The 15,522-nt window shown below is 36.2% G+C and overlaps 1 protein-coding gene across 1 annotated transcript; it reads left to right on the top strand.

Annotated features, from left to right (window-relative positions):
• The first annotated feature begins 2,763 nt into the window (after positions 1 to 2,763).
• LOC143250983 (GTP-binding protein GEM-like) lies at positions 2,764 to 14,831 on the top strand. The gene is made up of 4 exons (XM_076502244.1): positions 2,764 to 3,739; positions 9,526 to 9,614; positions 11,763 to 11,955; positions 12,595 to 14,831. Exons 1-4 carry the CDS (start codon positions 2,995 to 2,997, stop codon positions 12,855 to 12,857), a joined length of 1,290 nt encoding a protein of 429 aa, XP_076358359.1. The 5' UTR covers positions 2,764 to 2,994; the 3' UTR covers positions 12,858 to 14,831.
• The last annotated feature ends 691 nt before the right edge of the window (positions 14,832 to 15,522 follow it).

Raw genomic sequence — 15,522 nt, 5'->3', positions numbered from 1 at the left:
CTGTTAGTACGAACAACAACCATATATAGTTGTTGTTGTTGATTTTAACAACCAGTATAATAGTATAAATATTGTCAGTAAACCGTTCAGAGAAGATATGTTCATATCAGAGATGTTGAAGTAAATTTGTTTACTCACAAGTGAGTACAGACGCCATCAGCTTTTCAAAATGGCGGCCCTGCTTTAGTTTTGGCAGCAAAAGGGAGTACTTTTTTAATGAAACTTTTAACAGTGTACGTTTGAAAATTGTTGTAACTGTACCCGTTTCTATCGTTATATCATCTGTTGATGTGTTGTCTTTGTGCGAGCAGGAAATTCATTTATCTCCACATTCTGAATAAAAATTTCAACAGGAGAGTAAAAAAAATATCTTATTCAAAATAAATATAAATAAAGTTAGGTCAAGAAAAAAAATTTAAATCCCAACATTTTAATTATAAGTTTACTTTAAAGCAAGTTTGTCGGAATAGATCACATCTAATTGAGATAATGAAGTCACACATTTATTTGTAATTTATTTTGAAAAACATCTTCCAATTTTTTTTTCTGGGCTAATAGTTATCGTATTTGATTCGATCAAAAAGTTTTCATAATTTTTCATTTGACTTATGACCCATTTCAGTAGTGTTTCCAGCGAATGAATCATGAATTGTGCGTAGAAAGTTTCACAAATTTTTACTTTCCACCATTATTAAAGACCTAACTGTATTTCTTTGGTTTTCTTTTTCGATAAGTCTTGATAAACCGTGATTCAGCAAAATTATAACCAACTGGAGAAAGAGTAAATAAAACAAACAGGCGCAGATAGCCCTCGTGTAGTTTTGCGCGAAATTCAAACAAAACAAAAAACAGTTTAGGCCTTTACGTCATTCACGGATTTTAAAATTATTTTCGGTGAAATTATATATTTTAGAGAATAGAAGAAACACTTGCAAGTAAATGGCCTATACAATAAAGTAATTGTTTAAATGTCAAAGATTTGCGAATCATTCTGATGAGTTCCGATGTTAATCAAACTGCCTCCTGAACAGTGACTTAGTAGAGAGAAAAGATAGACCCAGAATGTTGTTTTTAAGTGTTTCTGATTTTCGGACAGGTTAAAAGGAATGAGAAAACAACACAATTTCAGGTGGGTTAGGGCGTTCGACTCGTAATCCGAGGGTCGCGGGTTCGAATCCCTGTCACACCAAACATGCTCACCCTTTCAGCCGTGGGGGCGTTATAATGTTACAATCAATCCCACGATTCGTTAGTGTAAAATAGCAGCCCAAGAGTTGACGGTGGGTGGTGATGACTGGCTGCCTTCCCTCTAGTCTTACACTTCTAAATTAGGGACGGTTAGCATAGATAGCTCTTGAATAGCTTTGCGCGAAATTCAAAACAAATAAACAAACATTTACAATTTACAGAACTTTTATCATAAAGTTAAGACCAATTGTTTTCGAACAAATTGCTAGGTTCCGGTGAAACCTGCAAGTTTTAAAGTAATATAATACATAAGGAAAAGAGTTTTTAAAAATCTTTGGCGAGAAATTCAAAACAAACAAACAAATAATTAGAAAATATTTCTTGTCTTTCACTGTCAAGCTAAAATGGTTTGTTTTGGTGCTTAAGGAAAGGTGTTTTGTGATTCGTGGGAGGCACAAAAACAAAAACAAAACCAGAATGCTTATTTTCCACGCCTATAATTTTGAATCCGAAACGGGCAGATTAGGATGACTGTGAAAAAAATACAATTTTTGTGACTTATTTCATAAGGTTTAAACCTGTACATTGTTGAATATCGTTGATAAATAAGAACAGATTACGTGACTTTAGTTTGTTTGAAAACAGTTATCACGGTTTTGAGATATGTTGCAACACTTGCTACGAATAAACTTGCCCGGTGATAAAAATATTTACAGTACAGGTATTAAAAGTGAGGTACCTTTCGTTTTGTTTGTTTTAGTTAAGTCTAAGGCTACATAATGGCTTATCTGTCGAAGGTTATTTTCGTGAAAATAAAATTGAATCCAGACAAAACTTCATGAGTTTATTAGAAATTTGGCCCGACATGGCCAGGTGGTTAAGGTACTTGACTGAGGGTTGCGGGTTCGAATCCTCGTCACACCAAATAGGCTCCATCTTAATGCTAATATATTGTCATGGGCGATTTGTCCTTGGTACTTTTCGACCTGAAGAATTTTTTCCAAGTTTATAAATACAACAACACTCCACTTGATGGATTTGGTTTGTTTTGAATTTCGCGCAAAGCTATACGAGGGCTATCTGCGCTAGCCGTCTCTAATTTAGCAGTGTAAGACTAGAGGGAAGGCAGCTGGTCATCACCTTCTACCGCCAACTCTTTGGCTACTTTTTTTGCTTTGTACAGAAGCTGAATTAGTTTAAGCAAATCGTGATGTAATTTTAAAGTCATCAGAACTATGATTGTATATTTAAATATACGAAAATTAAGTTGTTTGATCGCTTTTATATCAATATCTGATATGTCAAAATGTACTGACGAAACTCTTGTTTCTTTCATCATGCTGAAAGATAAATCAACAACTCTTTTTGCACGTGTTCTTTTGATCATTTTCCGTGACAAGCTCCTCCTTTTTTTTTAATGTGAACGTCAACGCTTGACAAATATATAAGCAAAGACAGCATATTTTAGTTTATAATTTATGAAGTGTATACAATCGTTTTTTTGGCTTAGACATTTTAGGGTTTGCAGTTCATTAGCAGCTCTCAGTGTGGTTGCACTGTTTTTAATTTGCACAGTTGTGACGTAAGGTCACGTGGAGCCGTTACAAACGAATAAAGCCAGCCAGTCGGTCGTAACATACGCAGTGCCAGTATCAACACATGCACGTGGAGTTTAAGAAGAAGGATTGAGTTAACCGCACGTTGAACGGGTAACACAAACATCGTAATTTTTAAGTTATAATCAACCAAGGCTTTCGTACAGTTAACCTTATTTCTTCGGTGGACCTGAGAAAGCAGTCTGTAATCATGACCTTGGAGGAAACTTCGGAGGGTGAGCTCAGCCCTTCCATCTCTAGAGCGGAGCTGCTGGGTCACGGATTGTGTGCATCATACCTCCGAAGCGCCCCTGATCTCCTGAAGATAGACCAAAATGAAGATACCGGCCACTCTGTTCGTAGAGGGTCACACAGTGTTAGTCCCGGAAGAAACTTCGTCATGTCACGAGCCTCCAGCCTCCAACCCAGGAGCCCCACCCAGAGTAGAGCGAAAAGAAATAACACAGTTGGTCGGTCCCAGTCAATGAAAACAACTAGAAGACTCCGGTGTTTGGAACCTAGCAATCATTTCCGGCAGCGAGTAGCTAGCATCCCAGTAGACATGACCCCCCAACTACATTCTAACCTTAACACCCGGTCCTCGTCTGACCACTCTCTACTATTGCCCACTGAAGTTGGCGACTTCCAACGGCTCAGGAACTTCTGTGTGACCTCCAAAGGAGTCATAAATAGAGGAGATTCCTTTCGTTCGAAGTCACGGACTACCCGCAATATCTTTCCAACTGGACCTCAACCTTCGCAAAACAATACCACGAAATCGAACTCGATAACAGATATGTTGCCGGTCCCTGACGCTCAGGATGTTCCTCCTGTCATTGTAACAGAGAGTGTGCTTCACCGAGTGCTGATTATTGGTAGTTCAGATGTAGGGAAGTCCTCTCTCACTTCCCAGTTTTCTACATCAGAATACATCTCTGCTTATGATACTTCGTTAGGTAAGAAACAAGGTTTACAATATCGGCTTTACGAAACTCCAAAAGCAAGTAACAAAGTTATTGTATAATACCGTCTTTACAATACTTCGCTTGGTCAGAAACAATGCTTCCAATACAGCTTACGACATTTCACTTCGTAAGAAATAATCTATGCAACAACACGCTTATGACAGTTTGTTAGGAAGAAACAAGGTTAGCTTTAGAGTACAGAGCCTACATCGCTTTGCTAGGTCAGAAACAAGGTTATCTTACAATACAGTTCATTAATTACGAAACACTTGTCCATTGGGTAACTATGTTTCGGTATGAATTTGTTTGTTTGCCTGTCAGCCTATTTTGGTTCCTTTTAGAACAGCAAGGTAGCTATTTTTACAGCTATTGAACGTTCTAATTTTAACCAATCTTTTCTTGATATGATTAGTCTTGAACGTCTTGGAAACCCGTGTTATTTAATCTTTATTTAGGAGAGACTTGTCGATTATCAAATCACACGGATGTTTTTGTTCTGGTTTGGTTTGAATTTCGCGCAAAGCTACATGAGGGCTATCTGCGCTAGCTTTCTCTAATTTAGCAGTATAAGACTAAAGAGAAGGCAGCAAATCATCGCCAACTCTTGGGCTATTCTTTTACCAACGAATAGTTGGATTGACCGCACATTATAACGCTTCCACGGCTGAAAGGGCAAGCATGTTCGATGTGACAGGGATTCGAACCCGCAACCTTCAGATTACTAGTCGAGTGCCTTAACCACCTGACTATGCCGGGTCGCATTTGTTCTCTATCTTTTACAAGGCACTTTATTTTAGGAAATTTTAGTGGGCGTCCACTTTGTTCAAATTGACCAAAATGTACATTTCTATACATGCCACAGGTGTATATGGGAGCCCATTCACAGGATTTTGTTAACCATGGATGTGTACACAACACGTAGTAAATGTTTACCAGAAATATGACTTTAAATTTTGAGATTGTAACCGGCAGATGTCTTGCCACGCGGCTGTGTTCCCAGTACTTATACTAGGCATGGGCCTGTGCACCCACTCAAATGCACTTGGACATTCAAATGCAAAGGCGTTTTTAACACTTCAAAATTCTTGGTGTAATTTACTGATCAGCTAGAGGTATAGAAGTTGTTTTACACCAATCTGGAGGCCCTCAATATAATAGGCCCATCGATTTCTTGCCCTGTTGCACCAACGTTAAATACGTCACTTCCGAATTTGGTGCCTCCTCCTGCTACAAAACAAAATACCCTGATTTTTTAAATACGCTATTTGCATTAAAAAGTACAAGAATGGGCAATATTTTATCGAGAGCTAACTTGTGGTTTATTCTGAGGAACTTAGGACATCTATATTCAAGACTTTGACCACAAAAGAAAAGCAATAAGTACCCCAAAACATTTATTTTTTTAAAACTGATTATGAACTAGAAAAAAAAAGTTCAGTAAGCTATTCATTATCAACTCTAGACCTTAAAGCTGTATTAAAATAAGTTTCATCTAGAAATTTAATGTAATCTTTTTAAAGAACAAGATAACATAGCTTGCCAAATCAAATAATTAGTTTATTTTAAAACACGAATGGCTTTGTTTTTTATTAGGCACTAAGACACACAATGGATTACCTGTAAAACCCATTGTTTAGAGTCATGTGCCCTCTGACTCTCCGTTGAGTCATCGCGGAAGAAAAATAAACGAAACTTAGAATATTCGAATAAATATAACAAAACTACTATAATGAATTTATAGAATGGAAGACCAAGATATGTTTACAGTAGTGACATAATGAATAAACTAAACATGGTTAAGGTGTTCGACTCACAATATGCAGGTTGAAAATTCAAATCTCCGTCCCACTAAAAATGCTCGTCCTTTCAACTGTGGTGGCGTTATATTGTGACAGTGAATCCCACTATTGGTAAAACAGTAGTTCGAGAGTTGGCGATGGATGGTGACGACTAGATATCTTCCCTTTGTTCTTTCATTGCTAAATTACGGACGGCTAGCGCAGATAGCCCTCGTGTAGCTTTGCGCGAAATTCAAAACAAACAAACAAACAAGACAGTAAACATGATACGTTGGGAGACAACAGACAGCATCACATGTGAGACCTAGAATTTTAAACTATGTTTACACAGGTGTTGGACATAAAATTAAAATCATCCAATTTGAAGTATCTTAAAAAAAATGTATAGCTCCATCTTCAGCCGTTAGAACTCATTCAAGTATTTATAGTGGTACAACTGAAAGTTCTTCAAAGGTGTGTCAAGGAGTTAGAATGATACAATCAGTGATGTCGAGAAAACCCACTTGTAGAGAAATATATTTGCCAAAACGGCTCGTTTGGGTTGAAAAGTTTTGTTTATTTATATAATTGAAATGTATTAGTACTCTTGGAAAAACGATGATTGGAGAAAAATACTATCTTCGAGACAATTCGTCAGTGTTGTGTGATTCTCTATAAAGTCAGTGAAACCTAACATACGTTGTCTTTCCATACTCAATTTTTATTTATATTTCTTCACCAACACTCGAAAATGTTAAATTATTTCATATCACTTACTCCACGAGTTTTACCAGTTTTACAGAGAAATGTCTTTCACTTACGACGGATTAAAAGATAGTATTCTAATAGCAAATATTTGTCATGTGACTTAGAGAAGTATTTTCATCAAAAAGTTAAACGCTTAATTTCAAACACTTCTTAAAAACTATTTTTATGGCCTTTGAGGGAAGCTAACTTACGAGGGCTGTTCAAAAAATACGCGGACTGTTTGAATTGCGCGGCTCCAGTTGGTTCCAGTGGAATCCGCTCGGTGTCGCTAGGTTCGCACAGATCAGCTGATTACGACGCCATTTCCCGATTGCAGATAGCTTCATTTGTGTATTAGCTACGCGGTTTTAAGTGAAGTGCGATTTTTTCGTTTGGCGGATTTCAGAATGAATGACCTGAAGGAGCGACGACTTGCTGTGAAATTTTGTGTTAAACTTGGAAAATCTGCGACTGAAACTTGCTATGCTTAACACGGCTTACGGTGATGTTGCTATGAAGCGTACGGCATGTTTCAAATGGCATGAACGTTTTAAGGATGGTCGACAGTCCATTGAAGATGATGAGCGTCCTGGACATCCTTCCACGTCAACTGACGACCCACACGTCGACAAAATCAACACCCTGGTGCGGGCAAATCGACGTCTGACTGTCAGAGAGCTTGCTGAAGAGTGTGGGATATCAGTTGGATCTTGTTACGAGATTTTGACCGAAAAATTGAAGATGCACCGCGTTGCTGCGAAATTTGTGCCTCAGAACTTGTGAGTTTTTGGCCAAACACTCGATCACTGTTCTTCCCCACCCCTCCTACTCACCTGACCTTGCTGCTGAAATTTTTTCTTGTTCCCCAAACTCAAAAGACCCTTGAAAGGAAGAAGATTTGAGACGATTCCCGAGATTAAGGCAAATGCGACGAAGGAGCTGGAGGACATTACCAAAGAAGCGTACCAGGACTGTTTCAACAAGTGGAAACACCGTTGGGATAAGTGTATGCGTTGGGGAGGAGAGTACTTTGAAGGGGTCCCAGACCTGTAACTTCTAAATACAGTACATTTTGTTTTATGACGTCAGTCCGTGTATTTTTTGAACAGACCTCGTACAAGTTTTACCAATATTTTCCGACTTCCGTTAAGTTTTTCTCACAGGATTGAAGGTTTATCTGTACCAGCTATCCCTAAATTAGCAGCGTAAGACTATAGGGAAGGTAGTCATCACCACCCACCGCCAACTCTTGGTAGCTATCCCTAAATTAGCAGTGTAAGACTATAGGGAAGGTAGCTAGTCATTATCACCCCTCCACTGCCAATACTTGGTAGCTATCCCTAAATTAGCAGTGTAAGACTATAGGGAAGGTAGCTAGTTATTACCCCCCCTGCACTGCCAACTCTTGGTAGCTATCCCTAAATTAGCAGTATAAGACTATAGGGAAGGTAGCTAGTCATCACCCCCCTCCACTGCCAACTCTTGGTAGCTATCCCTAAATTAGCAGTGTAAGACTATAGGAAGGTAGCTAGTCATCACCCCCCTCCACTGCCAACACTTGAGCTACTCTTTTATTAGCGAATAGTGAGGTTAATCGTTACTAATTAACGCCCCTACTGCTTAAAGGGAGAGCACGTTTGGTATAACGAGAATTCGAACCCCCAACTTTCAGATTATGAGTCGAGCGCCCTAACCACTTGGCCACGCAGGACTGGAAAGAAAGAGAATATTCCTAGTTTTATCCCTAACAAGTACATATTTTACACATTTACATTTAATGAAAAGTAATTTTGAAATCATTAAATTGTGTTAAGTGTTTAGTTTCAGAAGAATGCTTTTGGGCCGATCGTGGTCAAGTGGCTAGTGTGCTAAACTGTGAATCTGCGGACTCGTAGTTTGTAATCTATCATTGCCAAAACATGTTTTGTACTTTGGGATCACGAGTGCGCTATTTGGCGAAACTTGGAGTATTCCAAACGTTGACAGTGGGTGTTGTTAACTAGCTTGTATATCAGACACATATTACGGACGTCTATACGCAGATAGCCCTTCTGTAGTTTTGTGCAATAATTCTAGATAAACAAACCATCCACGACCATCTAGTTGTTAATAAACAACATTTTGTTAGGTAGTACCATTTTTCAAGTAATCAAACACCATGGGTCTGAATGTGATATACATTGTTAAAGAAATTAAACCGAATGTTAGAGTTGTTAGGTGTATTTATACGATACTTGAGTCCACTGTAACATTCTTTACACGTAGTAATAAAGTAAAATCACTGCGCCATGTTTGATGAAATAATTATTTATATAGTGCCAAATGCACGACTCACGGAAAACATAGTAAGCACTTCTGAAACAAAGACATACACAAACTGTTTGCGAAAGCTCAACTCCTAATTAAAGAGATTTAAACAAATATCAAAACATTTTAAACGTAAGTAAAACACACACAAAAAGAAAATATTACACAAAGCTATCAAATTATCAGCTCATATTCAGAGTGGTTAAACTAATTTTTATAAAGTTCTCAAATACACCAAGTGGTTGATAGCAGCTTCAAGAAATATATAACAATACAGGTATTAAGACTTGGGGCCATTTTGACATTTTCTCCAGCGAATGATTTACATTTGATAATTAAAATTAACTGTCGATCAATAACTCAGGTTTGCTCAAAGAAGTCGTGTGATAATAAGGAATGAATTTAACCAAACTGTGTGTGTGTTTTCCTCTAGCAAAGTCACATCGGGCTATCTGCTGTATCCACCGAGGGGAATCTAACTCCTAATTTTAGCATTGTAAATCCGTAGACTTATTGCTGCACCAAGAGGGGAGCTTAACTATGTGCATTTTAAACTAATATGGAATGTACAGATGTAATTTAAGTCAACATTTTACTACACTACACTTTGATAAAACCTTCCACCTCTGTTACTGAACAATGTATCCATTTAGTAAGTGATTTATTACTGATTCAAAAATCTGTGTATTTCTGTGTTTTTAAAACGTCGATATGATTTTGTCCTTTTGGATAAAAACAGGATAATATTATACCATGTCGATGTGCTCTAATTAAAGTCAGTGATTGGATAGAATTGTTTTTTGTTTTTTTACTTTCATTAGAATAAAATTTACGTTACAAAATTTTATGTTCTAATTGTACTTGACTAAGGTGATTAAGTATTGCTTTTTAAACAAGTTTAGTGAAAGAGTATACGAAAATTAACTCCTATTTCTACAATTACAGCCGAACAAAATGAAAATTCAGTGAGTATAGTACTCAATGGGCAAGAGACAGAACTAATTTTTGTCGAGCATTCGTTTTCGGACAATATGGTAAGATGGTGACATTTATTTAAATATACTTATGACATATCTATCATATAGACAGTTAAAAAGCTTTATACTAATTTTTATTTATAAATGTATATTAAATTTATGAAATCATCACATTTGAAACTTTTCTATCTCTCGTAGTTAGAAGCATAATACTTGAAACCTTGATTTTAACAAACTAGAATGTTTATAGCCTTTCTATTTGTCAAAAATAGAAGTATCGCACTTGAAGCCTTTACATTTCTCATAGGCTAAAAACGTCATGTTTGAAACCTTCGTTTTTTGATAAGTTTAATGCCATCTTAAGGGATTAAAAACGCGTAATTCTAAAAATCATTCCATATTTCCTTACGAATTATTTCGCAAAGGAATTAGGCCTATGATCAGCTTAAAGTTTAATTTTCGCTTAGGTGAGAAGAATACTGTTTGTTAATCACGTATTATGAAAGAAACATTAACGCGACCAACCAAAGTTAAGAAATAAAACATACGGTAACGGGAAGGTTCTCACAAAGTTCGCTTAGTTTGCAGTGTACTTGGAAAAATATTTTAAATGTGTGATTTACAGACTTGTTAAATGTGCAGAAATTGAAAGTTAGGAATATTATGCATAAACAAAGAAATTGTAAAATATTAAGCCTTAGTACCGCCTTATTAAAACTCCTTTCCACTGGCAAGGAAAAATAAAAATATAAATAATGCCCTTAGTGTCATGCCTGTTACTGACTGCAAAGGTAAAATTGTACAATTTGAACTTGGCCATGTCTATAGTAACTATTTCCGACGTCTGGCTGCCCTATTTTAACAATGAGCGTACTATTTAACAATAATGGCCCGGCATGGCCAAGCATGTTAAGGCGTTCGACTCGTAATCCGAGGGTCGTGGGTTCGCATCCTCGTCGCACCAAATATGCTCGCCCTTTCAGCCGTGGAGGCGTCATAATGTGACAGTCAATCCCACTATTCGTTGGTAAAAGTGTAGCCCAAGAGTTGGCGGTGGGTGGTGATGATTAGCTGCCTTCCCTCTAGTCTTACACTGCAAAATTAGGGACGGCTAACGCAGATAGCCCTCGAGTAGCTTTGCGCAAAATTAAAACAAACAAACAATTTTTAAAATTGTTATTAAAGCAAAGAGAGTATTGCTATACTTATTAATTTATTATACTTTTATACACAGAGTATAGCACAAGTGCCTGTTTCATTTAGATTATGATTTCCAACGCTTTACTCTGAAACAAACAATAATCAAATTGATTTAAATTGTTTTGTATACAAAAAGGTGTCAAAGCCTCTTGGCTCGGCATGCGCAAAATACAGGGTGTTCGGAAAGTCACTGTGCAGTTTTGAAATCAGCGATAACAGTATTCATTCAGTCTATTTCAAGCCAGCAACTGATAGCGGTGTTTAGAAACAAAATAAGAAAGATCCAGGCCTGTATTGATGCCAACGGGGGTCACTTTCAACATTGTTTATAATTGTCATTCATATTTACCTCCTGTATTCTATATTGAAACATATCTGTTGATAAATATATAAGTGCACAGTGACTTTACCAACACCCTGTAGTTAGTATTCAATCTCAGATTACTTAGAATGTAACATTATTATTATTTAGTAGAAGAATCTAAATATATTAACAATTATATTATTTCCAACAATACAGTGCATGTTTTAAATAAAAAAAATAGAATATTTTCAACAATACAAATAGTGTTTTTAAATCCACAACTTATGAAATAACAAGATTATTTGTAAGAATCTATGTATTAACGGCTTCTCTTTGTTCCATGTACGCGGGAAAAATGTGAATTAAGCCTTTTCACTTATTTCTCTTGGTATATATGCGTAAACATGAAGATGCCTAAATAGAACCGTTAGGGACCTCGTTCCTCAAGTAATTTGTGTAATTATGACGCGTACACGTAGAAGTGATTGAAAGTGCGGTTAATTTGTTGCTCGATGGCCGGCTCAATATTATTTATTTGTTTGTTTGTTTTAAAATTTCGCACAAAGCTACTGTAATATTATTTATTAAGCCTAGTTTCTGTAATTCTTCTCTATATTAAAACAAGTTTCCTGTTTTATGATGTGATAAAAAATTGAAAGCAAAATCGTTCTAAGCCTAAAATTACCCTTGCTATTTTTCAGCCTCAAGTTTTCTCGGCAACTTGTAATATCGACGCTTTTGCTGTGGTATATTCTGTGACCAATAAACACAGTTTCCAACAGGCTAAGTTCTTACTCCATCAGATTCTTAAACATCCGAGTAACGACTATAAAGCTGTTGTCCTCGTCGGAAACAAGACTGATCTTGTGAGGCTGAGGGAAGTTACGCGTAACGGTAGGTTGGTTTCAGTTTTTTTAGTAATTACAAATGTGGGCTGAAATAAGAAAGAGGTGTCTCGGAAAAAAAAACAAACAAATATAGGAACTGGTATTTCAAACATAAGCAAATTAACTGAAGATAAGAAAATACGATGTTATCCGAAAAGCTCGCTTTTTTTCTGTATTTTAAACCCACTAATTCGGTATTTTTCAACATAAATCTAATAATTATTTTCGCATTTCCGCTTACATTCGATGGTTTTAAATTAATTAATGATTTTAATCCGTCTTGATTTCTTTGATTCGTTGTATTTTTGCGGAATATGGCACGAGCGCGCTAACTAAAGTATATATTAATGCCGACTTATTGTTTTTTATTATTCTCTATTACGTCATTCCTCACGTAATTTTCTGCTTTTTTGTTTGTTTCTATTAATGTAGAATTTGTTTACACTTTATTTTTGAAAAGAATTGCAAAATGAAAGAAAAAATAAAAGAATAGTTTCACATTTTATAATCAAAATCAATTAACTAATTAATAATATTATTTGTTAATAAAATGTGGTTTGTACTGTACTGCTAGTTACTTCCTGTTCTGTGAGCAAGAATATTGCCTGACTTTCAGTGATATATCTGTCTGTCTTTTTCCTGAAAGAGGGCCGAGCCGCAGCGACCTCTTACAACTGTAAGTTTATAGAGACTTCAGCAGGAATAAACCACCACGTGGATGAACTCCTAGTTGGCCTACTAACTCAGATTCGACTGAAAAGACAACAAGAAAAGGAATCAATCGGCGTGGAAAAAGCGAAAAGTCGCTCATCTGAAAGTTCGTGTGGAAAGGTTAAACGTATAATTAAACATATCTTACATAAATCTTCAGCTAAATCAAAATCGTGCCATAATCTACACGATCTTTGAAACAGAATAACTGAAACGTATTCTTTATATTATTGTAGCAATATATTAATAATTGGGAACTTCTGATAAAAATACATTAATTAAACCAGAACCTAAACGTAACTACACGTTAAAAAAAAAGAAACTTGTATAATAGATTAACACGAACTTGTTAGTGTCGTAAATCAATTCAAATAAAACTATAATGATTAGAAAACACTGAATTATCCATTGGTTATTCTGACTATTAAATACATTATTAGGTATAATCCTGCTTGTGACTTTAAAAAAAAAAAAAACAACTATAGCCAAGGTACTTGTCTATGCCTTGTTTAAACATTAATGGCATAATGCTTATTTTGAGCCGTACCTTACGAACCAAATATCTTATATCAAGGTCTTCGTGCTACACTCGAGGTTAAATATCACTTTTGTTTGAAGTCGGCTTCATGTATATTTTGCCATCGTCTATTTGATAAGTTACGTCCTCGTTCGTAACATTAAGGTGGTGATATTGAAATGGTTACTAAATTCGAACTACTAATTTTCCCGAAAGGGATCACCTGTTTTAACCACTTATACCACTTTACAGTAATGTGCTGTCTGTCAGTCAGTAAGTAAACACTAAAATGGCGTCACATAAAGAACGCTTAACGTTGCAACTCGTACCGTCTTGACGGCAGTGAAACGTGCGCATGTCATGGAACTCGAGAAGACTTATGCATTCTGTAAGCTACAACGCAGCATGAGATTATATGAACTTCAAAAGCAAGCATAAAAAATATGTTATTCTTAATTTTAATCTTATTTACTTTTGAAACAAAATATTTTAAGAAAACTTACATTAGTACATCTAGTACCTAACTTCATGTACAGTGTTTCTCATTACTTACTTAACTACTTTCATTGGACCATGGTGCTTGGCTGTCTGAACGATTAGTCAAAACAGTTAAAGTAAGTCCATATCATCATAACGCTGTCCTCACCAGATGCTTGGCTGTCATAACGATTAGTCAAAACAGTTAAAGTAAGTCCATACCATCATACCGCTGTCCTCACCAGATGCTTGGCTGTCTTAACGATTAGTCAAAACAGTTAAAATAAGTCCATACCATCATACCGCTGTCCTCAGCAGATAGTCCAAAGTGGCTTTGCAACAAGAAAAAAAAACAAACACCAGTGTCATCACTCTTTGGGGTCGGGAGAAAAATGTCACGTTAAAATAATCATTGAGATTTATCAACCTAAAACAAATAAAAATTAGTGAGTTTTACCACATCTCTATTCAGGTTGCAAGGTGCCTGAAAGTTTTGCTCTCATATTCTGAAAAATATCAACTGTTTAACCCTTCCTCTTATCACCAATATTGAAACTTCGAAATACATTAAAGTTTGACTCCTTCCTTCTATAAACTGGAAACAAAGAAAGAAAATAAGTGTTGTTGAAAAACAACCGAATATTATATGGCCAGATAACCACGTGCTTAACAAATGTGTGGTAATTTTAATATAAACCTATCTTAAGTACCAGGGACGTAACTGGAGCTTAATTGTAAACCTCTGGAAGTAAGGTAGGGTGTCGGACTTTCAGAAACAATCAACTGTCCCTTATTTACACGTATGTAAAGACTTCGAGACTTTGTGGCTTCAAACATTGATAATACTTAGAACATACAGTGGTTTTTGTAAAGTATTGTAGTTTCTTAATATTTATTTGTTGTTGATTATTTAATAACAATTCAGTTAATTTTTGACTTAGTATAAACTTATAATGCATCGTCAAGTTAAAAATATCTAAGGTAAACATGACAGTTAAACAATGTGCTTTTGGATAAACAAATCGTCTGTTTTGTTACAATGATAAATTTATTACAGTATCTTAAGCATCCTTGATCTAACATATACTCCCAAAGTAAATATTTTGTGTGTTTATAAGCTTTGCTGAATTAGTGTATGCATTGAGTTTGAGAAAATAAAGAAATATGGAAAACTGAAATATTATTTGAATTATGTGTTTCATGTACATACATATTTACTTACGCTTGTTTGTTTTTGAATTTCGCGCAAAGCTACTCGAGGGCTATCTCTGCTAGCCGTCCCTAATTTAGCAGTGTAAGACTCGAGGGAAGGCAGATAGTCATTACCACCCACCGCCAACTCTTGGACTACTCTTTTACCAACGAATAGTGGGATTGACCGTAACATTATAGCGCCCCCACGGCTGAAAGAGCGAGCATATTTTGTGCGACCGGCATTCGAACCCGCGACCCTCGGATTACGACTCGAACGCCTTAACACGCTTGGCCATGCCCTTTACTTGCGCTAGTTTCTTGTAATCAGAATACTCCCCAGTGGATCAGCGGTCAGCCTGAAGGCTTATAACGTTAAAATCCGGTTTTTGATACATATCCGTAGTGTGCCCAACACGCATAGCCCATTGTATATCTCTGGGTTTAATAACAACCACACAAAACTATTAAGTCAAAATCTGAGAGATGGAACGTTGTTTACTGCTCACTGTGTCTCTTAAAACACTTTTCTTCCTTTCGTGTTTGTTGACATTTGTTTGTCAGGCAGATTATTTAAAACTATCACAATCATTTCATCACGCATATTTTCAAGCACAATTCTTCTCTGTCAGTCTGGACGCATTTTAGCTCCTGGAGTGTTTATATTAAGTGTCTTCG

Source organism: Tachypleus tridentatus, chromosome 5 (assembly GCF_004210375.1).
Source record: "Tachypleus tridentatus isolate NWPU-2018 chromosome 5, ASM421037v1, whole genome shotgun sequence".
NCBI classification, from domain to species: domain Eukaryota; kingdom Metazoa; phylum Arthropoda; class Merostomata; order Xiphosura; family Limulidae; genus Tachypleus; species Tachypleus tridentatus.
The sequence above is the reverse complement of the archived record's forward strand: the minus strand, read 5'-3'. Positions and strand labels throughout refer to the sequence as shown.